The sequence below is a fragment of the Caloenas nicobarica genome, chromosome 1 (genome assembly GCF_036013445.1).
Source record: "Caloenas nicobarica isolate bCalNic1 chromosome 1, bCalNic1.hap1, whole genome shotgun sequence".
Taxonomy (NCBI): Eukaryota; Metazoa; Chordata; class Aves; order Columbiformes; family Columbidae; genus Caloenas; species Caloenas nicobarica.
The window spans coordinates 88278386-88303738 of NC_088245.1; the positions used below are offsets into that span (position 1 = coordinate 88278386).

Genomic DNA, 25353 nt, shown 5'->3' on the forward strand with positions numbered 1-25353 from the left:
AAGGGTCGAGATCCTCGTGATCCCCCACTTTTATATGAAGTATGATGTGAACGGGATGGAATACTTTAGTTGGCCAGGTTTTTGGTCACCTGTTTCACTTCACTGCTCTCACGAGATGTGCATCAATCCTTATCAATGACCTCACATTCCATTGCTATGTCTACCAAAACATGTATCTAGCTTTCAGGAAAACTGCAGTTATTTAGAAGGCTTTAGCTGACAGGGAAATTCACTAAAAGAGAAACTTGTTTTTTAACAAAACCAGGACACCTGCACAGTAACATGAATGTTAACATTTCTCAGGCACTGTTTTCCCTGTCTGAAAAATGAGAAGAGCACTTCACAAGTAGACCAATGGAGTTACCTGGCCTGACTAACACCCTGAAATCTCTGGGTCCATGGTCCTAACAGTAGGAGGCAGTATTAGCAAGATTGCAGTATTGATTTTCTTGCCACAGGCTGCAGAGCTACTGTTAAGGATGCTTTAAAAGTTTGCATGACAGCAAGCTGGAAGCTGCAACTTTTTCTTGTGCTGTTTGATGCAAAGGACCCTTGCAGTGTTTTAGAGTGTATTTCCAGTACCCTTGAAGACATATATGCCCTTAAAGTGTCTTAGACAGACAATGGACAAAAATGGTAGAATTTGTTTAGTGTTAAAATGCTTCTTAAGGCGAACCCTTTGCGGCTCTTAATTTCTACACTTTCCTTCTATCATTTATCAGATCGCAGACCTTTACATACTCTTAACTCTTCCAGAGTTGTCCATTGTGTGTGGTAATGTAGTGAGGCAGACTGTCTGTGTGTGTGAAACAAACTGTATCACAACTGCTTTCTTTCTGCAATACGAAGCAGTTTGTAGTATGTGTCTGTTTCTTAAGCTACATTCGAAAATAAGTCGAAAATGGCTCAAAATTGTTAAGAATCAATGCTATAACTAATGCATGCTGCAAACTTCACTAATATCTGCCAGTGCCTCCACTTGGTGCTAGGTGGTGCTCGTGTTGCTTTTCAGGACACGCACTGGACAGAGCTTGGAGCTAAAATGATAAATAACTAAGTTGCTTGGAAAGAGCACCTGCAACTTTGGTGTGAGCCTGTGTGTTGTACTTCTGATTCAGATTGCTTTCTTTTAAATAGTCACATTTATTGGTCCTCCTTAGGGCAAGCAGTCTGCTTGACAAGGCCTGTGGTTCAAGCTAAATGAACATGAACTTCAGGCTCTAGTTCTGTGTGCTAAATTTCACCCAGAGAGGTGCCAGAGGCGAGTGAGGTGAGAGCAGTGTGCCCTTTGCGTAGGAGTGCTGGCAGCACCAGCACCTGCGGTCAGATAACTAAAAATGTGAACGTGGCTTCCAAGAGCCCTTGCACCTCTTCTTAGCTGGCATGACAATGCAAAATGCGGTTGCTCAGGAAGAGAAGAATACAGTGTCCAACTTGCAGTGCCACAGTGAACCTTACTGAATGCAGCCAGTCAGGAGCCTTCCACTGGTAATTTCCCTCCCTCTTTAAAAAAAACAAAAGAAAAAAGGCATCATCATCTTTGAGGATAACAGACTGCCGTATCCGAGGGAGAACACTTAGTGCTGTGCAGTCCCTCAGCATCAGGTTGCAAACTTTGGATTCGCTAAAGCCAGGAGAGAGGGTGAATGGAGACAGATGCCTTGGTAAGTACCATTTATTGGTAGAGCAGGGCTGGGCAGCTTGGGATGGGTGTTTGTGAAGAGATGGTTGCCTGAACTATCTCTGAAGTTCTGCTCATCTCCTGGATAAGGGCTGATTCACTTTTGCTTTTCTGTTTTGGTGTCTCAGGTATTTAATGAGCGTTGCCAAATTCACTACAAGCCTCCGAAGAGTCAATGATGTGGGGTATTTACCATCAAGGTGGTCCATAATCGTGAGAGCCAAACTGGAAAGAGACCTTGGGTGAGCTGTACTGGGACCCTCTAGAACCAGGAGAATCCAGTCCTGTTTTGTTTTGGACCTACTTATCTGAGATCTCAAGGTTGAAATGATTCTCCTGTAATTAAGAGTAAACAACTCATCTTTTTGTACAACCTATGTGAACAAATGAATTTTATATTTGTCACGGAGGCACCCCAAAATACGTTTAGGCAGACAGCAAGGTGCAAAACAAGCTTTATTCTGGCTGGAAAAGTACCGCCAATAAACCGATTAGAAACGGGGTTTATACAATTAGTTAGCACTCCGATAACATAAGATACAGGTTCGGATATTAGGTTAAGACATTATTTGGGGTGCAGCGAAATAAGAATAATGAGGATCCACAGCATGCATACACGCACTCACGAGAAAACAAAACCAGAGCCCTCTCTGCCCCGTTCTGCTCATAAGAGAGAAACACTAGCCTGTTGCAGCCAGGACCTACGCTTGCCTGCTAGGCAAGGAATTTACACTCGTCTGTCCCAGACGAGGAATTCACACTTGCCTACCAGGCGAGGACTTATTAAAGCATATATTCAGTAATTTAGCACTCACCCACACACGGAGGTGAGGCGCTCCCCATCCCGGGAGGTTACCTTAGACGGCTTCTCCGTCTAAGGGGAGGGACTCCGGCAGCATGGCAGACCCGCAGCTCCAAGGAGACCACACAAAGGGGTCTTCGGCGGGAACCCCATTTATAGTCTGTTCAGTTCTGGCTGTGGGCATTCCAGAAGCTTCTCGGCTTCTCTGTGGTGCCCCCCCCACACTCCGACTGTGAGCATTTGAGAAGCTTCTCAGCTTCTCAAGGCCAAACAAGTAGATCTATACACACCTGTATATGAAAAGCTTCTGACACCAGAAGAAGACAGTAGACAGTTCCAAGTCCCAAACATGCCCTCCTCAGGTGTTTGCAGATTGTATACAGAAGGTTGCACTAAGAGGTTGAATCACTCCTATTGAGTTTGCTCTGAACACAGAGGATTATCTCTTGCAGCTCACGGCAAACTACATGAATCAGAGGCTGTTTGAATCCTGCTGTTGAACTTGCTGGATCATTAAGGTGAGTCACTGGAATTGCATGCCATGATCTGGAGCACGGGGAAGGAGAAAAAGGCTTTGCCATTTATTGAGGAATTAAGAGCCGCCTGTGAAGTGGGATGGTTTGTGATGGTAGGTAAGCAGCCTTAGTGTGAGCTGTGGGCCATACTAAACGCAGGCAGGTAAAACCTCTGTGTCTGCTGACGCCTGTCCATTCTAGCATCATGCCTCATCTGTGATTTTGAAATCAGGGTGGGTAGCAGGAGGGGAAACCTTTTTTGCAGACCAGCATTTTGAAAGTCAAGGCTGTTGTTGCTGTGGTGATGACAAGTAGATCCGCAATTGGTAGATGGAGGGCTGCTTTCCTTTAGCAGCCATTACAATGGTGCAGACCATGTGTCATTTCATCTAGTCACGATGACATGTCTTGACACTGTGAAACCAGAAGACTGACTTGCTAGCTTAGCTTTCACAATCATTTCTAGAGAGGTGGCTTCATGTCTGGTTTAAAAACAACTCAAAAATACATAACTCTGGAGTTTGGGGGTTTTTTGTGTTTGCTTTGTTTTGTTACGGTGCTGGCGATTTATTGACTGTAGCCTCTACTTCTTAAAATGCTTATACAGGACCAGAGAGTAGTGGCCTGCAACCTGCAAAGATTTGTTTCTTCATTGTTGGAATAGTACTAGTGCAGTTCTCCCACCACTGATTCTCCAAGGTAACAGCAGTACAGTTACGTGAAGAGAAATTGCCACCCGTCCAAATGGCGAGGGCAGGCTGGAATGGTGTGTAATATCTCAAATACTACAGTGGAGATGCTCACTAGCTTGTCGATGATGTCCAAGAGAAGGCATGGGGATGGCTGCTCTTGTCAAGGCAGCGGCCAAATGCTGTTTGATTACATGCAAAGCTTAAATGGAGAGAGGTGTAGATGAGGGTTGCCTGGGACAGCCTGTTGCCACTGATTATCTTTGACAGCAGGTCTGTGAAACATCAGCATTTCAAGGTGACTTCATGAACTATGTATGCAGGATGAGTGCTGGATCCCAGTCTTACAAATATCACTGGGGTTTGGAACAGCCATTAGCACTCCCACAGAAAGAGAACAGACTGATTTGCCTGTGTAAACTCTAGCATCAGCTTGCTGACAATGGGTGTTGATATTCCTTCCCTTCTGCAGAACTCTGTGCAGTCTAGGGGGAAAAAAGTTCTTATGTTTTGAAGTAAAAAAACCAGCAAACCCAGAAATATGGAGTCCCATGAATGATTTCCGCACGACATTAACGTCTTTAGTTTCATACCTAGAGTTTTCTAAAGATTACAACTTAACCCTCCTAGACTTGCTCCTCCGGGTTATTTCTTACTAATCAGAAGCCAGAGTTCTCCAGAGGGGTAATGCTGTTTCGGGAATCTTAGCAACATCTCTTGCCACAAGACTTAGTGAGATCTGCATCCTGGTGAGTGGAGGAGTTTATAAAATACCTGATTTTAGCACTAGTGCTATATGATTATTGGATGCATTCTATGAATTCTGGCTTCAGTAAGGTGAGCTGGCTCTTCCAGTCAGCTCATCTGTCCTGCCGTGTGAATAAGACGCATGGTAGCAACGTGGTGGCAGATGATGAGCATTTGAGTGAATCAGCAGGGTCTTGTGCAAAAGGAGTGCGAGCTCTTCAGCTTGAATTGTTCTTAACTCCACGAATTGAGCTGTGAGGAACTCTGCATCTGGAGTGCTGAATTTGGAGAAAATGGCAGACTTCTAGCTTTAACACCTCCCATTCCCTTTATTCCCAAGAACTGGGGACGTTATTCTTCAGAAAGTTGTTATCTCAAGGCGCCACGCTGTCTATTGCATCACTTGTCATCTGTGAGGAGCGTCAGTAGGCTAGTTACGACACTGATAAATCTGCGCTACACAGTCACCATCTCTGTGCCTGTGAACAGGCTTGTTTCTAGCTAATTCCTTGTGCTGATTCCAGCAGAAATGCCTGTTGCCTGTGTGCTGCACGTATTCTCATTTCACCCCCTCCCATGTAGTCATCCCTAGGGACTAAAAATTGTCTGGTCTGTTGCTACCTCTCTGGAACAACCTTCCTCCCATTTGCTGGAGAGGAGGGAGATGGCAGGAATACTGAAGGGAAGCAGGTTTTTTTGTGGTCTTGAAGTGTTAGCTCTCCCTTACCAGGTCGGGCTGCTAACAGTTGCTGGTCTTTCCTCAGTAGGTTGCGTGTGTTTTGAGCTGTGAACATTCGTATATGGTCAGGAACGTGACTATGTTGTCTGTTCAACTCTAACTGCAGAATGAATACTTCTGAGTATATATTCTGCATGTTACATATTTTAGCAGTGTGTGAAATATAAGTACCTTGAAATTAGAACAGCTGTTGTGCACACACAACTACTGTAGTACAAGGGATCGTACTTTGTCTTCCAGGAAACTGGCACTGGAGTTGCAACAAAAAAGTAAATGGTACAGCGTATTCAGTTGTTATTATGCTTGCTTGAATACAACTCTAGGTTTGATAGGAAAGAAGCAGAAATAACTTATTTGCAGTACTTACCTGAACCTAGGATTTATTTTTTCCCCTTCTGGTTTTGGTGTTTACCTTGGCACCTGTCTGGTCGGGCAGAGGGAAGGAAAGTCACTGAAAGTAAAACGCCTCTGTTTCCCGCTTTGAAGGATATGGAGACAATGCAATTTCAAGTTGAATGGGATCTGCACCAGGAAATCACTGCCTGCTTGCTTCTGATCTTGAATAGTGTTGGGAAACACTGGGTGTGATTTTGATCCCCTTCCTTAACACACAGACTAGTCATCTGCACATGGGTGGAGAAGCAAGAGGTTCTGGTTTCAGCCCAAACTTGTGGGTGGCTGGAGGCTGTTGCTGGCTTTTCTTATTAGCATGAAGACTATATACACTTCAGATTTACTATATACGCTTAAGATTTTTTAAAGTGCTTCATACATTTAGTATTACTTTCAGTGCTTTACATAGTTTTTCCCCGTTTTCCCTGTTTTTCTCATTCTCTAGTTCAGTAATGGTAGGTTCCACATGTTACAAGTCACATGATTCCATGACACATGTATATGTATATATACGAGATGTCTGGTGACTCTGCTCAGACTGCGCTGAACTTCCCTCTTCAGAACCACCATCACTTCAGAGCAGTTACCTGCCACTATGTCGCCGACTCTTGGGGGCTTATCTGAGACCGAGCCTGCTACTCCCGAAGTGCAGGAAATTGTTGACAAGGTGAGTTGCAGCCTATCTAAAGATAAAGTCTCTGTGTGCAAAGGGTCGAGTCTTGAAGCTTGTGCAAAGGCTGGGAGACCAGGTGGTGATTTTGAACCAGTGTTTAAACTGAAGAAGCTTGTGCGGAAAATGGGAATCCCCTTGATTGCCAGCCAGTATTTCTCAGCATTCTGCATAGGCAGTGTGCCGGTAAGACTGAGACAAGGCACTTCTCTGTCTCATCCTTGTCCATGACCATAACGGGCCACCTCCAGTTAACATTTGGGTGCAGCTGGAAGGGCAACTCTACTATGCCAGCATTGAGGCTGCTTGTTTGAAATTAAAGGTGGTGTATTGGAAGGGAGAAGATTGTACCTGGTAGAATTAATTCCTCACTGAAGGACATGGATAGTACAAACCATGTGGTAGTAGGCACTAAAACAAGATATATACAGCACAAGGCTATGGGTAAATCACTTCCTGTTCTGGAAGTAGCTCTGTAAACAGCACCTCTGCAGATCCTCTAGAGCCCTGCAGTGCAGCAGCTCTTCCAAGGGTATAAAGTGCATCCCGAGAAGCCAGAGGGGGACACCATGGCATGGGAAAGCTGCTTTTGTGTCTCCCATCTTGTGTTCTTACCCACCCGACTAATCCCCTTCACCCTCCCAGCTCTGAAAGATGGGCTCTACCCGCTTTGGCAACTGCAGAAAGCTGAACTTAAACCCTCCTTGAGGAAACAAAAATAGGAAGTCGTGGGGCTGAACATGTTGGCCAATACTGCTGCACACTCCTGTGTGTGCAGGGTTCCCATGTCCCTCCTTTGCTGCGCCACAGAGGACAGAGTTTGCACCAGCACTGGCATGGTTTATCCCCAGCTGGCAACTAAGCACCATGCAGCCACTTGCTTCCCCCTTCCCTGCAGTAGGATGGGAGGGAGAAAGAGGGAAAAAAAGTAAACCCCCTGGTTTGCAATTGAGTTGAGGTTGAGTTTACTAAGGCAGCAGAAGAGAAAAAAACCCCAAAGATAAAAGAATATACAAGATGAGTGATGGACAATGCAATTGCTCGCCAGCTGGTGGTTGATGCTTAGTCTGTCCCCAAGCAGCAGTTCCTCCAGCCAGCTTTGCCCAAACTATATGCTGAGCATGACGTCATATAGTGTCAAATGTCCCTTTGGGCAGCTTGGGTCACCTGTCCTGGCTGTGTGCCCTCTCAGCTTCTTGTGCACCTGGCATAGGAGCTGAAAAGTCCTTGGCTACTTAAGAACAGCTAAAACATCAGTGTATTGTCAATGCTGTTCTCATACTAAATCCAAAACACAGCACCATGTACCAGCTACTGGGTAGAAAATTAACTCTATCCCAGCCAAAACCAGGACAAGTACCAATCCGCGTCTCCCGTGAGCTTGCAGGCTGAGACCAGGCAATGATAAAACCAGACTAAGGTGAGCTGGGCTGTGCCACCAGGAGAGATCTGTAAAGGGGCTGCGTAGGCTGATGCCAGAGTCCAGTATTCTCTGACCAGGTTCTTTTAGATATTCCACACATGGAGGGTATAATGTTTAATATCAGACTTATTTGAAGATATTTGGTGTTACATGAGGTTTCTGATTTAGGTTCCTCTTAGCAAAATAAAGCAATTGCAAAATACACTTCAATCACCATACAGATATGATCTCCATCACTGTTCTTTAGAATATGCTCACTGTCATGATGCTGGGCGTTCTCAGCCACCAGGAGGGAGAACATGTGCTGAGGCTAGCTCAAGCCCACTATTGTCTTCCAAATTCTTTTGTTTGTTGTTGACTTTTTGTACTGCGTGTTGGGCGGAGCCACGTATTCATTGTCCCCATGCTGACCTGGCTCACTTAGGGCAGTGTTCACCGTTCTTTAAATGAACTCAGGGAGTGACACCCTCAGTCACTCCACTCAACTGACAGAGCTGTTTATCTAAAACAAGCACCCTCTGGTCTGCATTGTGTTGAGCTAATGTCAGCTGCTTTGCAGAAGCTGTGGTCTGTCACACCCTGCATTATTTTCTGAGATTCGTGGGCACATCGCCCTTGCCCAGCTCCTCTGAGCCTTCTTCCACTGTACGGCTGTATTGGTCAATCACGGTTGGGGTTGCCAGAGTTGAGCACGCATGCACGGAGTATGTGATAACAGGTTAATCAGAGGGGAGATAATTTACGGCAGAACAGAAAGAGAAAAGGATTATCTGAAACTGTTTGTGAGGCACCGACTGAATTACTCGGGAGCAGTGCTCCTGTTCCTCTTGTGCTGGCACAAGTGGTTGAAGGAGAAGCACTTGCAGTGATAAATTCCCTCAGCTGTGGAGAAGAGACCCTAGGGCAGGACTCGTAGCACCTTGGTGTCCCTGTAATTCCTGTTGCCTCATATGTGTAGGACAGGGAGGGCAAAGTCTCCTGCCTGCTGGGGGCTGTGAAGTTTGACTAATGAGCCTGTGAAATCGCTTAAGGGCCTCCTTTGAACACTGCTGGGACACTGTAGCATGCCAGATACCGAGCTATGTTCTTAATGCTTGGCAGTGTCGCTGGTGATCAAAAGATCCTGCCCTATTGCAGTGTGCATCCGAGATGAAATCTCAGTGCTTAACTGTCATGATGCCATTCTATGGGATTTTATGCTCTGTAAAGCAGAGAAGCAATTCATGTGATTTGAGTGAAGTTGTGAAGAGCATCTGCAGACCTTGGGATGCCCAACATCTGTTCTGCTCTTTGGATTATACCTGTGCCTTGTCTATAGTCAGTGAGCTGGGGCATGTTATTTATTCATTCTCCTTGTTACGCAGCTGTTGCCTAAAATGGAGGAAGGTTTTGGGTTTAAGGAGCTGCTAGATAAGAGCTTAGGAATCTTACATTTTTCCATCTGAGGATTAAGGAGCTGTCTGCCTGCCTGATTTTACTGAAGGCTCTGTCCAGAAATAACAAGTGGGGGATGTAGTGGCCAGAGGATGGGAGAGATGGTAAAAAGGGAGAGAACTGGCTTGGTTTTGTTCTGAGAGAGAAATAATATGTACCAAAAAATGCCGCTTAGGATCATCCTAGGAGCCCTCAGACCCAGCCTGCTGGAGCAGGTTGGAAATTGAACTTTCCCTGGTTTGCTGGATTTAGCAGCTCCCGAGCTAAAAGTATTGCTATTGCTCCCCTGGGATAGAAAACCCACGGAAGCTGCTGGGAAGAAGAGCAGAGTAGGAGTTTATGAAGAGCCTGAGTAAGATGATCATTTCTGGCTACCTGGACATAGTGGATCTGGATGTTTCTAGGGCAATTTCTGGGCCTCGCCTGCTGGGAAGGAATGCCCTGAGAATGGCAGCCAGCTGTAGGTGTACATACTGAGAAAGCCAAGTAATTCTGTGTGTTTCTGTGGAACAGGTGTGTGGTGAGAAGCCCTGACACGCTGCTGGCCCCTCCCAGGGGCTGCCTGAGCAGGCTCCTGAGTGACACTGCGCTCCTCTGCTGGGCTGCTGGATGCCTCTGCCCTGCCTCGGGCCATCGGCATGGAATCGTACAATAGTTTGGGTTGGAAGGGACCTTCAAAGGTCATCTAGTCCAACCCCCCTGCAATGGGCAGGGACATCTTCAACTAGATCAGGTTGCTCAGAGCCCTGTCCAGCCTGGCCTGGAATGTCTCCAGGGATGGGGCATCTGCCACCTCTGGGCAACCTGGGCCAGTATTTCACCACCCTCATGTTACAAAATGTCTTCCTCATGTCTAGTCTGAATCTCCCCTCCTTTGGTTTAAAACCATTACCCCTTGTCCTGTCGCAAGAGGCCCTGCTAAAAAGTCTGTCCCTATCCTTCTTATCGGCCCCTTTTAAGTACTGAAAGGCTGCAATAAGGTCTCCCTGGAACCTTCTCTTCTCCAGGCTGAACAACCCTGACTCTCTCAGCCTTTCCTCACAGGAGAGCTGTTCCACCCTTCTGATGATTGTTGTGGCCTCCTCTGGCCCCTCTCCAACAGGTCCATGTCTTTGCTGTACTGAGGGCTCCAGAGCTGGACACAGGACTCCAGGTGGGGTCTCACCAGAGTGGAGGCGAGGGGCAGAATCCCCTCCCAGAACCTGCCGGCCATGCTGCTTTTGATGCAGCCCAAGATACAATCGGCCTTCTGAGCTGCAAGCGCACATTGCCAGCTCATGTCCAGTCTTTCATCCACCAGTATCCCCCAAGGCCTTCTCTGCAGGGCTGTTCTCAATCCCTTCATCCCCCAGCCTGTATTGATACCAGCGGTTGCCTCAATCCAGGTGCGGGACCTTGCACTTGGCCTCGTTGAACCTCATGAGGATCATATGGGCTCACTTCTCAAGCTTGTCCCGGTCCCTTTGGATGGCATCCTGTGCCTCAGGCGTGTCAACTGCACCACTCAGCTTGGCGTCATTCGTGAACTTGCTGAGGGTGTACTCAGTCTCACTGTCTGTGTCATTGATGATGATGTTAAAGAGTTACTGGTCCCAGTGCGGATCGCTGAGGGACACCACTTTTCACCAGTGTCCATCCAGACACTGGGCCTTTGACCACCACTCTCTGGATGCAATCATCTTGCCAATTCCTCATCCACTGAACAGTCCACCCATCAAATCCATACCTCTCCAACACAGAGGGAAGGATGTTGTGAGGGACCACGTCAAAAGCTTTACAGAAGTCCAGATAGACGACATCCGTAGCCCTTCCTTTGTTCAGTGAGGTAGTCACTCCACCATGGAAGGCCACTAGGTTGGTCAGGTGGGACTTGCCCTTGGTGAAGCCACGCTGGCTGTCCTGAATCACCTCCTTGTCTTCCATATGCCTTAGCACAGCTCCTAGGAGGATCTGTCGCATGATCTTTCCAGGCACAGAGGTGAGGCCGACAAGTCGGTAGTTCCCAGGGTCCTCTTTTCCATCCTTTTTAAAAATGGGTGCAATATTTCCATTTTTCCAGCCACCAGGGACTTCACCTGAGTGCCATGACTTCTCAAATATCATGGAGAGTGGCTTGGCACTACATCAGCCAATTCCCTCAGGACTCTGGGATGCATCTCACCAGGTCCCATAGATGGATGTATGTTCAGGTCCCTCAACTGGTCACAAACCTGGTCTTCTCTTACAGTGGGAGGGACTTTGTTCCCCAGTCCCCTTCTTGCAGTTCATCTACTCGGGAAGTGTGGGCAGAGAGCTTGCCAATGAAGACTGAGGCAAAGAAGTACCTCAGTCTTCTCCTTGTTCATTGTTAACCAGTTTGCCAGTCTTGCTCATCAGGGGGGACACACTTTCTTTGACTTTCCTCATCTGGATGACGTGCAGAAGCCCTTCTTGTTATCCTTTGTGTGTCTTGCCAAATTCAGCTCCAGCTGTGCCTTGGCCTTCCTGACCCCATCTCTGCACAGCGGGGCAGTGTCCCTATACTCTTTCTGGGATACCTGTCCCTGCTTCCACTGCCTGTGCATTCTCTTCTTGCCCTTTAGTTTGACCAGCAGGTCTCAACTCAGCCACCTCTTGACTTCCTTACCCAATTTCTTACACCTGGGGATCAAGAGATCTCTTGTTTTCTATGGAAAGCGTCCTTGAAGATCTGCCAGCTGCGTTCTGCTCCCTTGTCCCTGAGGGCAGTTTCCCAGGGGGTCCTGCTGCCCAGCTCCTTGAAGAGCTGAAAGTTGGCTTTCCAAAAAGTGAGTGTCCTGACTTTACCCTTCAGCCATTCCACATCCCTCGAGACTGTGAACTCCATGTGCAAATGATCACTGCAGCCCTGGCTGCCTCCAGTCTTGATGTCACCAATTAGCTCACTCTCGTTAGTGACTATCGGGTCCGGTGTCGCATCTCCCCTGGTAGGGCTGTCTGTTACCTGGCTTAGGAAGTTATCCTCAATGCACTCCAGGAGTCTCTTGGATTGCCTATTTATTTGGGGGCTCCAGGGTTTACTTCATTAAGGGTGTGCGTTTGAAAGGATGAAAATTACAGTGGTAGCTGTGAAAGTAAAGCCTAAATACGAACCTGCCAACCATTCTTCCCTTTCTTTTTACAGGTGAAGCTACAATTTGAAAGCAGAGTAAACAAGACATGTGAAATCTTTAAAGCCATATCATATAGGACTCAAGTGGTTGCTGGGACAAACTACTTTATCAAGGTTTGTATATATTATAGGAAGGAGTGCTTTGTCATAGAAGACCATCTGATGTGACTAAAAGAGTTACGGACTGTCTCCTGATGCTTATAAAATTCCTCTGTTTGGCGCTACTGTACAACAGGAACATAGAAACTTATAAAACATGCACTGTGCTGCTTCGGATGTGAATGATAACTTTCTTAGGATCATCACAGTCAAAGACTGTAGATTGCCTTATCAGCTCAAATGATTTAAATTAGTCATAACTCTACTCTCCTGTTTCCTTTAAAGGCAAAGGAGCTTTCCTATTGCCTCTGCGTCCTCCAACTGTGTTTATTAGGATTAACTGGGGGTGAGCCTGAGGATCTGATGGAGAGTTAGAGTGAATTTTTTAATTTCATGCAAGCATCTCATGCTCGGCTGACCAGTTTTGCAGGCAAGCATGCATGCTGATGTTTTGGTTCTGTGTCATGTGCTGCAGAGGAGCAGCCTGCCTGCTGGTTTTTCTGTACTTCCAAAGCCCCCTTTCTGTTGTGGAGGAAAAACAGGTAGTGCTTAATTTGGAGCCCTCTGATAGTGCTGTTCATCCTCTCCTAGAAAATCTTACCCGTGGATTTGAGCAGCTTTCTGTGAAGTAAAGTGGAAGTAATTGCTGGGCCTATTTTGCGAGTGAAGGCCGGAAAGCACTGCTTAGTGGCAGGCTGGCTTTCTGGCAGCAGAGCAAACACTGGATGCGATTGCTGTATCTGAACCGCACATGTGCACAGACTTACACCTGGTAGGATGTGCTCCCTCGACAAGAGTCGGTTTGGGATTTAGTAGTTCTGCAGAGACATTATGAGCATTTGCTCTAAGTTTCTCATACTTAGTTGATCCCAGGAAGGACAGACACTGCTAAAACAACTCTTGAACAGTTATTTCTGCTCTCTGGGCACCAGGGGATTGTACTGACCGAGTACGTATTCTATGGCTAATGCAAGTCTTACTCACATAAATGGCGTTTATCCTTCCCTGGCTCCTCTGAGATGCGCTTTCGCTTTGTGGACAAGGTACTGAGTGATACAGAGTAACAATTTACAGGAAGGCTGCAGTGAAACCAGAAGTCACGTCTAATTGCATTTCTTCACTTAGTGCCATCCTGTTGCTGACTCAGGCAATATAAGATACTTGTTTGCTGTCCATGCTGAGCCTCATGAGCAAACTACTCGGAAATAAAGACTGACATGTTAGTGAACTTGGAAGAAATCCATTTTATAGCACTGAAAACTGATGATGGGTCTCGTTTTCCCAATCTTGCAAGTGGCAGGACGCAGTTATTCACTTTAGCGGTAGCTGGAATGACCTCTGTCACAAGATTGTTTTCTTTTATCCTTCTGAATTCTCCACATTGCTAAATTTTACCAACAGACTTGCAGATGAGATATAATCCAGACCAAGAGAAACAGTGCAGCCTCCAGAAGGCATGCAAAAACCTCCTGGAGCCTAAGGCATTAAACTTTCCCTTAATGCCATAGACCTCAAACAGCGAGAAAACTTGTGCTTGGCTCTGTATGTATGAAATCATGCACAGCTCTGTAGTAGCAAGCCTTAGCGGGAGGACTTGCTGGAGGGGAAGGTGAGTTTATTTTGAAAATTATTTATTTCAGCCACTCACCCTACTCTGAGAGGCACCAAGAGGTGTCAAGTTGTCTGTTCAGGCACCGATGTGTTTGCAGTAATTCTGCAGACAAGGGATCCTGGCTTTCAGGTTTCTTAGGACCGTGTGCTGGCTGTGGCTAGATCTTTCTGTGCCTTCTGGGAGATGACACTGTCTCTGCACCTTGCCCCAGCCCTGAGGCATTAAAATTTACCCAGTGTCTCTCGTTTCCTACTCTGAGTGTCCGGAGAAGCTGTCAGCTGATGTGCTGGGATCTTTGTGACCTGAATAGGGTGCCCTGCAAACCTTTCTCCTGTTGTGCCTGCTGGTGCTTCCACACTCCAGCAGTGCTGCCCATTTTCCATTTGCATGAGTCTGAAGGTTTTTATTACAGTTCTCTACAGGTGTATAGAGTTTCCAGCACCAGTTAGTTACTATCCAGATGGGTTAAGAGCTGTTGAAGTAAAAGGGGAGAGAAACCTAAAATTCAGCTCCTGAGCAAAGATCTTCTTCCTGTTGTTTGAACCTGCTTCACCCATGATCCTCACTTTCCCACTGTTTTGGTTTCTAGGTCCAAGATTCTGATGACAACTATGTCCACTTAAGGGTGTTTCAGGGCCTCCCTGCTGAGAACGACTGTCCCAGCCTTGTCAGTTTTCAGACCGGGAAAACCAGAGATGATCCTCTGACCTACTTCTGAGAGACAATGAGGAATGGTGCCTCACTTCTGCAAGATGTGTGTGGTTTCTGCCTGTGTCAGTAAATGCGCAAAAATAAAATAAGTTTTGAAAGCTATTTGTTCATCTACTGCATGTCATGTCTAGGTCTGCTGCCTGGCTAAAACTCAAGTGGGCTCTGAAATACTATTCAAGGCAGAAGAAGTGCTATAATAAGCCAGACTTAGGGTCTCCAATTTTTCCCTGTTTGGTGGGGGTCTGCGTGAGAACTCTCTGGGCTGCTATGAGAAAAAGCATTTAAGACCCCTTAATATTCAGGAGACAGAACATGCTCCTTCTAAGCAATGCTGGTTACACACTCCCACAGAGCACACCTGCAACAATAAGCCCAGTAACACACAGGTAAGGTCACCATGCTCTCTCCTCTCAAAGCTGCTTGCCAATTCTACAGTCTACACCACTGGTCGCTGATCTCTGGCTGGACCTTGTGCTGCTGAACTCTTTCAGCACAGCAGTTCAGCGAGTTTGCAGTCCACTTCTCTGGCACACACTTAAGCAGCTCATCTATGAGGTGTTATGGAGAACAGCATCAAAAGCCTTACCAAAGTAAACAACAAACATCTTGGCAAATTGAGAGAGGATGGATATCTAATCATAGCAGGCTATGAGGTTGATGAAGCATGACTTCCCCTTTGTAAATCCATGCCGACTACTTCCAATTGCCTTTTTGTCTTTAATATGTGTGGAAATGACTTCCAGAACCATTTGCTCCAGCGCCTTCCCAGGGACTGAGGTGACGCTGATGAGCCTGTAGTGCTCCAGGTTCTCCTTCTTGCCCGTCTTCAACATAGAAGTGATGTTTTCTTGCTTCCAGTCCTGGGGAACCTCCCCCAGTGCACATGACCTTTCAAAGGTCCTTGAGTGTGGCCTTGCAATGACACTGGCCCTCAGCATCCATGGATGCATCCCCTCACACCGCATGGCATTGCCTAAGTCTGGTTTAGGTGTGCCCCAGGCCTGGTCCAGCTCTGCTGAGGAAAGTCTTCTTTTCTCCAGACTTGCCTGCTCATCTTAGGCACCTCAAATTCCTGTAGGCAAGTCCTACCAATAAAGGCTGAGACAAAGGCAGCATCGAGTGCCTCAGCCTTTCCCATGCCCTCTGTTAGCAGGTGCCCTGCTCCACGCAGCACAGAGGGACTGCATTTTCCTTGGTGTTCCTTTCTAATTTCTAACTAAAAGACTGGAATAAACCTAAGGTTATAAGGAATATGAAAAACACTCATGGAAAAAAAAACCCCAACATCTGAGCAACATAACCAATATTGAAAACCAGAAAAGAGAACAGTGAAACACTACTCAAAGTCAAATATGCCCTTTCGATTCAAGAGAAATGTTTATTGTTATTAATGCAGAAATGCTTGTCCAGCTTAAGTTCCTTTCCAGGACTTTTCCTTAGGACTGAGAACTGAGTTCAGTTCTGGTTTTAAACACATACCCCCTCTACTGGACATCATATCCTGCTGCTGCAAGAGGATCAACATGATCACCACGGGAATGTTTGTTTCAAAAGACAATAATCCTCCTCTTGCTTTCAAAACCACTTTGGCTTTGGTCTCTCTTCAGGTCTTTGCCAAGAAAATACATAGCACAATTTAAATCTACAGATATATTCACAGTTGCAAAATAGCACAGAAGAGATCTGGGTTTTCCTCTCACTCCTTGCTGCAAATACAGAATGTCAGTGTCACTCCCCTTTCAGTTTCTAAACCAGGGAAGTCCACAAACAGGACTCAGCCGCAGTATTCCAGTTATGTTGCACTGAAGTCAGTGCAGCTACTTGGATTTGCGTTAGTGTAGGTGAAAGGAGAACCGTGTGACTCTAAAATGTAGATATTGCACAGGAATGGAATGGCATAAAAGCAACTGATGTTTTCCAGCGGGAAGTTAAAAAAAACCCAACACATTTACTTTGCTCCTTTGTAGGCACAGGAATCAACATTTTGCACCCTATAGAAAATGCACATCAGAACCAATCAGGAAAATGCACAAGACAGAAGCTTGCTAGAAAAAAGCCAGTTCATCCTGCTTAGTCTTGCTGCTCTGGTAACTGTGGAGACTCAGCGGCTTGTTCTCGTGAGGAAGGCTCCTGAACACCCGCAGGTGCATGAACTCATCATTGCCAACATGGACCTGCAAAACATAAAAACCTGTGAGTTCCACGGAGTAACAGCAACCTTCAGCAAGAGGGGTGGTCAGACTGCTGTGTCTTGAGGATGGTAGAAGCAGAGAGGTGGCAAGAAAAACCATCACCTCAGAAGGTGTGGTCTTGTTCTAAACCAGACTGAGAGTTCTGACTTTGTGGAGTTATGACTTTATGACCCTCTAATCCTTCTATGCTTGTTAATGCTCCCTGTGCCTGAGACAGGGAACGTACATCTAGGGAACCAGGGCAGCACAGAAGTGAGTAATCTATTAAATACATGTAAAATGCTCTAATCTTGTCTGGCACAAGCAGCACTTCAATGCTTTCATCACAGGTGCTTGGTTTTGTGTGTGGCATCACTACAGGCAGAATCACAGTGGGTTTGACACTTCACTGTATCTTCACACACCTGGACTTCACTTAATGCAATGTTAGTGCTCAGCATCACGGATGTGTAATTATCCCCAAATCTAAGTTTCATAAAAGAACCGAAAAGTAAAAATCATTATGAACACAGGGAAGTACTCTCATCTCCATGTAATACAGGGAGGTGGGCTGGGAGGTGGGGGGTGGATTTTTTTTTAATGTATAGATTTTTTTCTTATTAAGGCCAAATCATAAGCACCCCTGTCTAGGTAAGTAAAGAAAAAAACCCCACCATTCCAAAAACTATACGTGTTAATTAAAAACAACCAACCAACATTGCCTAGTGTCCTCTACCTTGATGAAGTAGTTTGTTCCAGCAACCACCTGAGTTTTAAACTCCACTGCAGTGAAGACATCAAAGGTTTTCCCTTCTTTTTCTTCTAGCTGAGGTTTCACCTTAACAAAACAACAGAGTATTTAAGACTGATGCAAGATTCAAGTTACTTAGGACTTAAGGCCCACTCTATAAGGGTGCCTTTGCACCCTTTAGGTCACTACTGCTGAATTCCCAGACACAGAGCTGCTGCTTTTCCAAGTGATTAAAAGATCAAAATGAATCATGTTAAGTTTTGTGTTCAAGAAAGACGAGAAATCTAAAGAGGCAGCAAAGCCAAGAGAGTGGTGTGATTCAGTCATCATAGACTGACACCGAATCTGGAGCCTCCAACAGAGAACTGTGTGGGTATTCTAGAAGGTTTATGTTGACAAATTATTTCCTCTATTGATGTCTCAGCTTCCCTTTCTGTTCTGTATATCTAACAACAAATGGGAAGTGATTCAGTACCCACATGCACAAGACTATACATCTTTTTAAAGAGAAGTTTTTAACATTTATCCTTCTTACAAGAAAAAGGCCCATCTTCAGCATTAGCTCCCTTTTCAAATTCAGAACAAGTTGTTACAGACCCAGCATCACAGAACAGACAGCCATCCAGAAATCAAGCTTTCAGAGCAAACTACCCAAGCCTACAACACAACACAAATCTGACAGTTCTTCCAGCACGTCTGCTGGAATCTAGAATGTTTTCAAACTGCAAATATTTTCCAAAAAATAATTGCACCGTTAAGCTTCCGAGCTATCATCCCCCTTTCCAGAGTGCAAAACCTGTGCTCAAGAAATCAGAACAACTTGTCCTGTACCTCAGCGGGAAGCAGGAACTCACAGAGGTGCAGCTCTTCTTTCCCACACTTGGCTCTCTAGAACCTTGTGGCTATATGGTAAAATTCTTGGTCAGGGAAGCAGAAGATTTCAGGCTTTGTTTATCAGGGCAATATGAATTAGTCTTGGGAGTCCTTGCTGCAAGCGCAGGTCTACCCAGGCCTTACCTCCTGCACCACATCATTAGGTAGCCCTCCCTCCACTCCCAGTGCAACAGTACCAGCAGTGAGTCATTTTCTCTTTCCAGCTACATGGTGGATTTCGCCTTCTTCCTAAATTCAAGGGGAATGAACATATTTGCTATCCTGCCTGAGCTCCACCTGCTTCCTTGGAGGAAAACAAGTGCCAGTTTGCCACTGCTCAGGTGCTCTAGGTGAAGCAGGAACAGAAAATGTCTGCCACAGGGTATGTCCTCCCACTGAGAAGGCGCAGGACTAAACTCTGGTGCCTTTCCAAGACAGGTGATCGGTGATTGTCCTGTCGCTGAGAGCTGTGACCATACTGTACATCATCCCTCAGAGGTCATACCCTCTACACTTCTTCCAGGCTATGGACATTACATCAAAAGTACGATGATGATGTTTGGATGCTTTTGTACGTGTTTTTTTTTCCCTATAGAAATCAAAGCGCACTCGGCAACTTTGCATTTGAAGATGCAAGGAAGCGCGCAGCCCCAGAAAGTGCAGTGATTCCGTCCTCCCTGAGTGGTTTCAGTTTCCATCACTAGAGCTACTATTACAAATTTTAAGCAGCAGGGGAGAGGGTGGGCATAGGTATCCCACGGACCCTATGCTGTCCTGTGCTCCTTTAGCAATCCTAGGTGCTGTGCAAGGTTGGTTTCTCAGGTCTCCAAATTGCCCTGGCTCAGCACATTTTGTGTTTCCACCAGAAAGCCGAACACTGGGCTCCGTGACCGGAGGCAGCGTGGGGTGACACGTGGCTGCCAGCTTGTCAGGGTGTTATTGTGACAACGACTCACCGCGGCACGTGACAATAGGCATCTTGATGCAGTACGGAGAGGGAGAGCCCAGAAATACTCTCTGAAAGACCCGGTACTGCCCACCATACTAGTTCATCGTGTCAGTCTAGATCTGGAGGTCCTGGCGGACGGTGCACCAAACATGAGCCATCGCTGTGCCCTGGTGATAACGAAGGTAACAGCATTCTGGGCTGCATCTGCAGGAGCCTCGCCAGAAGAGAGAGGCAAACGATTACTGTGCTTGTTAGAGCACATGTGGAATACTGCGTCCACTTTTGGGCCCCCAGTACAAGAAAGATGTCAATAAACTGTAGCCAGCTCAGCAGAGGGCCACCACGAGGTCACATGGCTGGAGCACTCGTGCTGTGAGGAAAGGAAGAAAATTAGCTTGCTCAGCCTGGAGAAGAGAAGGCTTGGATAAAAGCTTTCCAGTCCTTACAAGAAGCCAGGATCTTTACAGAGGAGCAGAAGAGTGAGACTCAATGGTCCTAAATTGAAATTGGAGGTTCAGACTGGGTATAAGGAAGAGCTTTTCCCATGAGGCCACACTGGCAGTACAGCAGCCTGCCCAGAGAACTTGTGCAGTTTCTGTCCGCAGGGGTTTTCAAGACCTGACTGGACAAAGCCCCAAGCAGCCTGGGGCTGCTGACCCTGTGCTGGGCAAGAGGTGCAGTCCTTTCCCACCCAAAAATCTGTGATTCCATCATGCCATTAAGGTTCTCTGTTGTTCTGCGTGGCCTGTTTGCTTACTCCCAGAGCACTTACTGAAAAGCAGATGGTTCAAAAGGCACCCTGACTGACCTCTGCCACAGGTGCCAGCGAGAAGCCAAGGACTGAACAGGCCTGGGTGGAAATCCTGGCTGTGGGGAGGCCGTTCCTGTGGGACTCCTGAGCCAGAGACACTGCCAGAGGGAAGCTGTCCTGCTCTGCCTCCCGCTGTACCTGCTCTGGGCAAGCAGCAGTACTCGCCAGGTCCACGAATCTGACGGATGCTCAGCCATCGCTGTCGCTCTTACAAAGCAGTAAAATGGAGGCAAGAACTGGAAAAGCAGGAACGGGAAATGTATTTCTGGCAAATAAACTGGCAGGCTCTAACAAATCTCTGCAAAGATTTGATTTTAAGCAAGCGAGGTAATTTTAGAGGTCTACCTTGATTTAAGAAAACGAATGTTTCCTTCACAGTCCGTATCCAGATACAGATATAACTGCACAGGCAACTTTCAGTTTTGAGTTTCTCTATGTATTTTAAATAAAGTAATACAAGCTGGCAGTCAAAACAAGCTGGATAAACTTTGAAATATTTAGGTAATTTAAATGAAAATGCCAGATTTTTCGTTAATTCCCTTCATGTCTGATTCCAGATGGGTTTTGTTTTTACTCTTCATCTTATATTTGGACTACGAAACCACCACAGCCCGCCACAGAACGGAAATTCGGGATTTAAAACCAATCTAGTTTTCAGTCCATATGCAACACTAACTGCATACTCACGTTATCTTTAACACAACACGTAGACCTGTCCAGGTCAAAACAATTACTATGACTCTCTCGGCACTTCTCAGTAGGGTACTCATTACTGCAGACTCAGGTTAGGGCTGAGGAGATGCACATCTCTTTGGTTTTTTTGGAATGCAAGATCATCAGATTCTACAAGCTAAACTTTAATTTCAGTGACTGTGCCTTTGGGTGCTCTGTACATGTTTGGTAACTGCTGCAGTCTAGGGAGCTTGTCTTTCGTCTTTCTGCACTGGCTTGACGCACCCTGGCTGATCAAACCGAAAAGCAGAAGGAACTTGAGTTCAGTCATGACTGAAACAGGACCACGTGCTTTGAAAGAAGAACTTAGTTGTACATCGGCATTTTTAGAGCAAAAGCACGCGCTGCTCCTTGACATGGGCTGTCATTTAACTGTCCTGGAAGTAGTTTCAGGGTTTGGAGCTGGCAGCGTGTAGAGCCGAATTCTGCTTGGGGGAATAGCAGAAGCAGCGGAGACGTTTTCTTCGTCCTCCAACACCAACAACAAAAGCGGCTACAAGATTCAGACTTTGCAAGAACCGCCTGAGCTCCTTCCTCAAGCTCCCGCACCTTTTGTAGCTGGGACAGACACCGGCAGCAGGAACGGGGCCGGAGCACCGGCGCTGACCCCGAGCACTCCACGCGGCCCACGCTTGCTCTCGAAATCCCCCCAAACGTCCCCCCAAAATCCCGAGCCTGCCCTGCCTGCGGTCAATAAAACCAGGCGAGGCCAAGCGGGCAGAGGGCGCCAGGAACCGCTCACCGCACTCCCGGTCGCTGTTCCTGCTTTCGAGCCGAGCGGGGAGGAAAGGCGTCTCCGCCTCCAGCGCTGCTGGGCAATGGCCCGACGCCCGGGTCCCCGCCACCCCCTGCACCGGGACGAGGCCCCAGCCGTCCGGTCACACCGGCCGCTCCGACCGCCAGCAGCCCGGCGGGAGAAGCCCCGGGAGACCGGGGGTCCCTCCCGGGCTGGCCGCGGCGCAGCGCAGCCCCCTCACCTCCTCCGCGATCTGCTGCGTCTCACGGGTGGCGGCCCGGGCCGCCGAGGCGCCCCCGCACAACATGATGGCAGCCGCTCCGCTCCGCCCCGCTCCGCTCCGCCCTCCCGCTCAGGCGGGGCCGGGCCTGCCGGCGGGGCGGGACCGGGGCCGAGCCCCACGCGTGACTCAATCCCGGCGTTTGCGGCTCCCGAGCTGGGGGGCGGGAGCAGCGGTGTCCCCAGGGACGCTCCTGGGCCGGGGAAGTCTTAGCGCAGCGCGGCGGGACCAGCCCTGTCCGGGCTCGGCAGAGCGCGCCCCGCCCCAGGACAGGCTGCGGTCGCCAGCGGGAGGAAGAGACGCTGAAAGCAAGAGGTGCAACAAAAGCTGCCGGCAGAGCGACCCCCGGGAGGTCTGCAGCCTGTCCTCGGCGGTGACACCTCTGGGAGAGGCGTGTGTCAGGACAGGGCTCTCATGAGCTTCTTTCTTTCCCAGTCTGTCGTGTTTTCCAGCAGCCGTCGCCTACGTGCAAAGTTTCCCGGTACACAACTCCCTCGTTTGCCGTGTTCATCGTTCCCTCTCCTGGGCTGCTTTTGCTGTTTCTCAGCCAGCAAACCAAAAGCTGTGTGAATCACCCGGCCTTTGAGAAATCCCCTGCACTCTGAACGTTCAGGTCTTTAGCTAAACTTCGCTGCAATTCACACCCCCAGATTTCTTGGAAAAACAACAGCAAAAACCTACCTTCCTCCCCCTGCTTTCCTTCAGCCCTTGGTACATTTGGTAAATATAGCCCTACATCTAAGGACAGCAGGTATTCCATACTGAACCAACCTCCTGCACTGGTAAGGGGGGCATGGTGGGAAGGGTGAAACAGACCAGGGAAGAAGGATTTCTTTTCCTTGGTATCATCATCTCACTCCTCCGTGGAGAGCAAGTACATGTTGTGCTGGGGCTTTGGGCCGGCAGAGCTCAGCTGGCTTTGTGAGCAGAAGGCGAAGTATCGGGCTGTTCACTGGGATGGTTCCCTGCCCATGGGCCATGTTTGCCAATGGAAATCCCACCACGGAGCTGATAATGCTCTTTGCCTCTGTCCCCACTGCTGTTGCTTCTCTGCCGGGTGGTTTGGGAAACACCGACATTGGCAGGTGCTTTCCAGTAGGGGTTTGAGCTACAGGGGATGGGGTGGGACAGCCGTTCATGTGGACAGCTTCTGGTGGGACATGCCAGTGGAAGTTTGCAGGCTTGAGCTTTCGAAAGAAGGATGTTACCCAACTTGTCTTCGTCAGTATTGTCTTGTGTGAAACACAGACCGCCTTTTGGACAGGTGTCTGAGCAAACTTCCTCTTGTCCTGGTCTTGGCAGGATGGGAACATGTACTCTTCTCTGGGCATGGAAAAAAGGGTTTGGTTGCAAATCACTTTAACGAAGAGGGTCCTTTTTCACTGGGCTTCCCTTGTACCTAGCGTGTGCATCACCAGAATAGGCTGCAGCAGCAGCTGTCACACAGCGCGTGGAGCTCCAGGCTCAGAGCTCAGGGTACATGTCCAGTGGGGGTGGGTGAGGGTTCCCCAGCAAATCGAGCACAGCTGGTCTGTCGCTGTAAAACTATGGCAGCTGTTGGAGCCTCATCCTGTGCCAGGGCACACATTCCTTTTAAGTAGATGTAAAGAACAAAAAAACACCCAAAGAATGAAAACTGCCCAAAGAATGAAAACCACCCAAATGTCAACATTCTCTACTGTGTGCATAGCCAGAGAATATTGTTCTCCAAACAAGGCAGCCGATGGTGACTTTGTTTCTCTTGTTGCATGTGTTAGCACAGAGTTTTCAGTTTGTATCCTGTGTCATTTTGTCATTTTGTTTCATTCATTAAGCGCTTCTAGGATATCAGTGCTGTCAGCTTCACTTCAGGGGTTACTGTTCTGGTTTGGGCCCGTAGGAATAATGCACTAGCACTAAAACTATTTGGCTACTGCCGTTTTTGGAAGTGTGGGCCATAAGCAAAGTATTATTATTTTTTTTAGCCGTTTCTGCCATCTAGTGCCCATCTCTGTTCATGCATTTAGACTCAGGAGACCGCGAGTCTTAATTCCTTAATTCCCCTAAACTAAACCTAGAGGCCACATTCAGCAGCCTGGTGAAGGAACCTGTTTTTTCAGAAGCAATGAGCTACTCCGACTGGGTCCGGGGGTAGAATGTGGTTTCCAAAATTGTGGCCACAAGGATTTGTGTTTTCAAACTCCTTTTTTTTTTTTCTTTTAACCAGCTGTGCCATGGCTTTAATCAAATATTATAACCTGAAGGCCTTACAGTTAAAGTTAGATTGGTTCTTCCATGGTGTACTTAAAATTTGAGCCCATGCTGAGCTGGATCTAACAGGTCAAGAAAAGGGCTAAAATAACTTGTCTGACCAGCGTGCTCCTTGGGGTTATGGACTTTGACTGTGCTCTCTTAAGCCCAAACTCCTCTTCCTCATCAGTAACAAGTAGAAGTGGTGAAATCAAGTTTTTATGTAGCAATGTCACCTGTAAGTTTTATTTGCCTGCCCTGGCAAAAGAACAACCGAGCAAAAAGAGTAACAAAAGAATGGTGCCATTTTCCCCAACGCATCCACACAGTCATTCCGTCTCTGCTCACACTAAGCTGCAGGCCCGTCTACCTTTCCGCAGCGGTCTGGATTACCTTTGTGTTTGATGAGGAAGGGTACTGACGCCTTCGTGCCAGATGCTTGTTCTTGCACATGAGATCTGGGAAGAGAGAAATAAATTCTGCAATGTACCCCCTCCTGCCAGGATGTTGAGGGACACTTTTTCTCTCACCAGGCTGCAGGAAATAAATCTCTCTTCTCATGGCTCTCTTACTTCCAACCTTTCCAGCATGGATGGAGAAGAAGCGGGAATACCTTGCAAAGCCAGGAGCACTTATGTTTGCTTTTGGGGGAGCAGAACAAGTGTCAAGAATAATGAAGTTCTGCTGTTTTCTTTGATGAAGTCCGTACTGTTTTTCTTTAGGTACAGTCCGCCCTCCTTGTGCTGGGCGCCCTCTCTTCAAGATGGGCCAAGAAGAAAATAAACTGGTAGGTGGTCTGTAGGAGCCAAAACATATCCAATTTACCCATTTGTGTGTGCATGTCTCAGAGCCCAGGCCTGTGTGTTTTCCTCCTCCTGTTGCCTGTCAGCACACACACTTCAGATACTCACTCATTCCTGCAATTGTGTTACCACGTTTGGGGCTACTTCTCCACCCCTAACTCGTGCATTTCACCTTGTTTCATTTGGTGTGTTTCAGGCCCACCAGTGTCATCAGGACCAGCACAATGCTCTGTGCAGGTGTGAGGCAGATCAATATGGGAAAGCACAACACTGACTATGGTGTGAAGGGGTTAGCCATGTATGCCATGTGGAATATTACAGCAGCAACACTCTGTTAAGCATACAACTACGAGCGACATAATCACAGATACAT

General features: G+C 47.4%; 2 protein-coding genes across 2 annotated transcripts; one reads left to right on the plus strand and one right to left on the minus strand.

Annotated features, from left to right (window-relative positions):
- Positions 1 to 6117: 6117 nt before the first annotated feature.
- LOC136001352 (cystatin-A-like) lies at positions 6118 to 14689 on the plus strand. The gene is made up of 3 exons (XM_065655587.1): positions 6118 to 6233; positions 12236 to 12337; positions 14524 to 14689. The coding sequence occupies exons 1-3, from the start codon at positions 6162 to 6164 to the stop codon at positions 14650 to 14652; spliced, it is 303 nt and encodes a 100-aa protein (XP_065511659.1). The 5' UTR covers positions 6118 to 6161; the 3' UTR covers positions 14653 to 14689.
- A 1314-nt stretch (positions 14690 to 16003) lies between these two features.
- Positions 16004 to 22023, minus strand: LOC135994791 (cystatin-B-like). Its single transcript, XM_065645655.1, has 3 exons — positions 21910 to 22023; positions 17553 to 17654; positions 16004 to 16819 (listed from the first exon to the last, which is right to left on the minus strand). The coding sequence occupies exons 1-3, from the start codon at positions 21973 to 21975 to the stop codon at positions 16691 to 16693; spliced, it is 297 nt and encodes a 98-aa protein (XP_065501727.1). The 5' UTR covers positions 21976 to 22023; the 3' UTR covers positions 16004 to 16690.
- Between the last annotated feature and the right edge of the window lie 3330 nt (positions 22024 to 25353).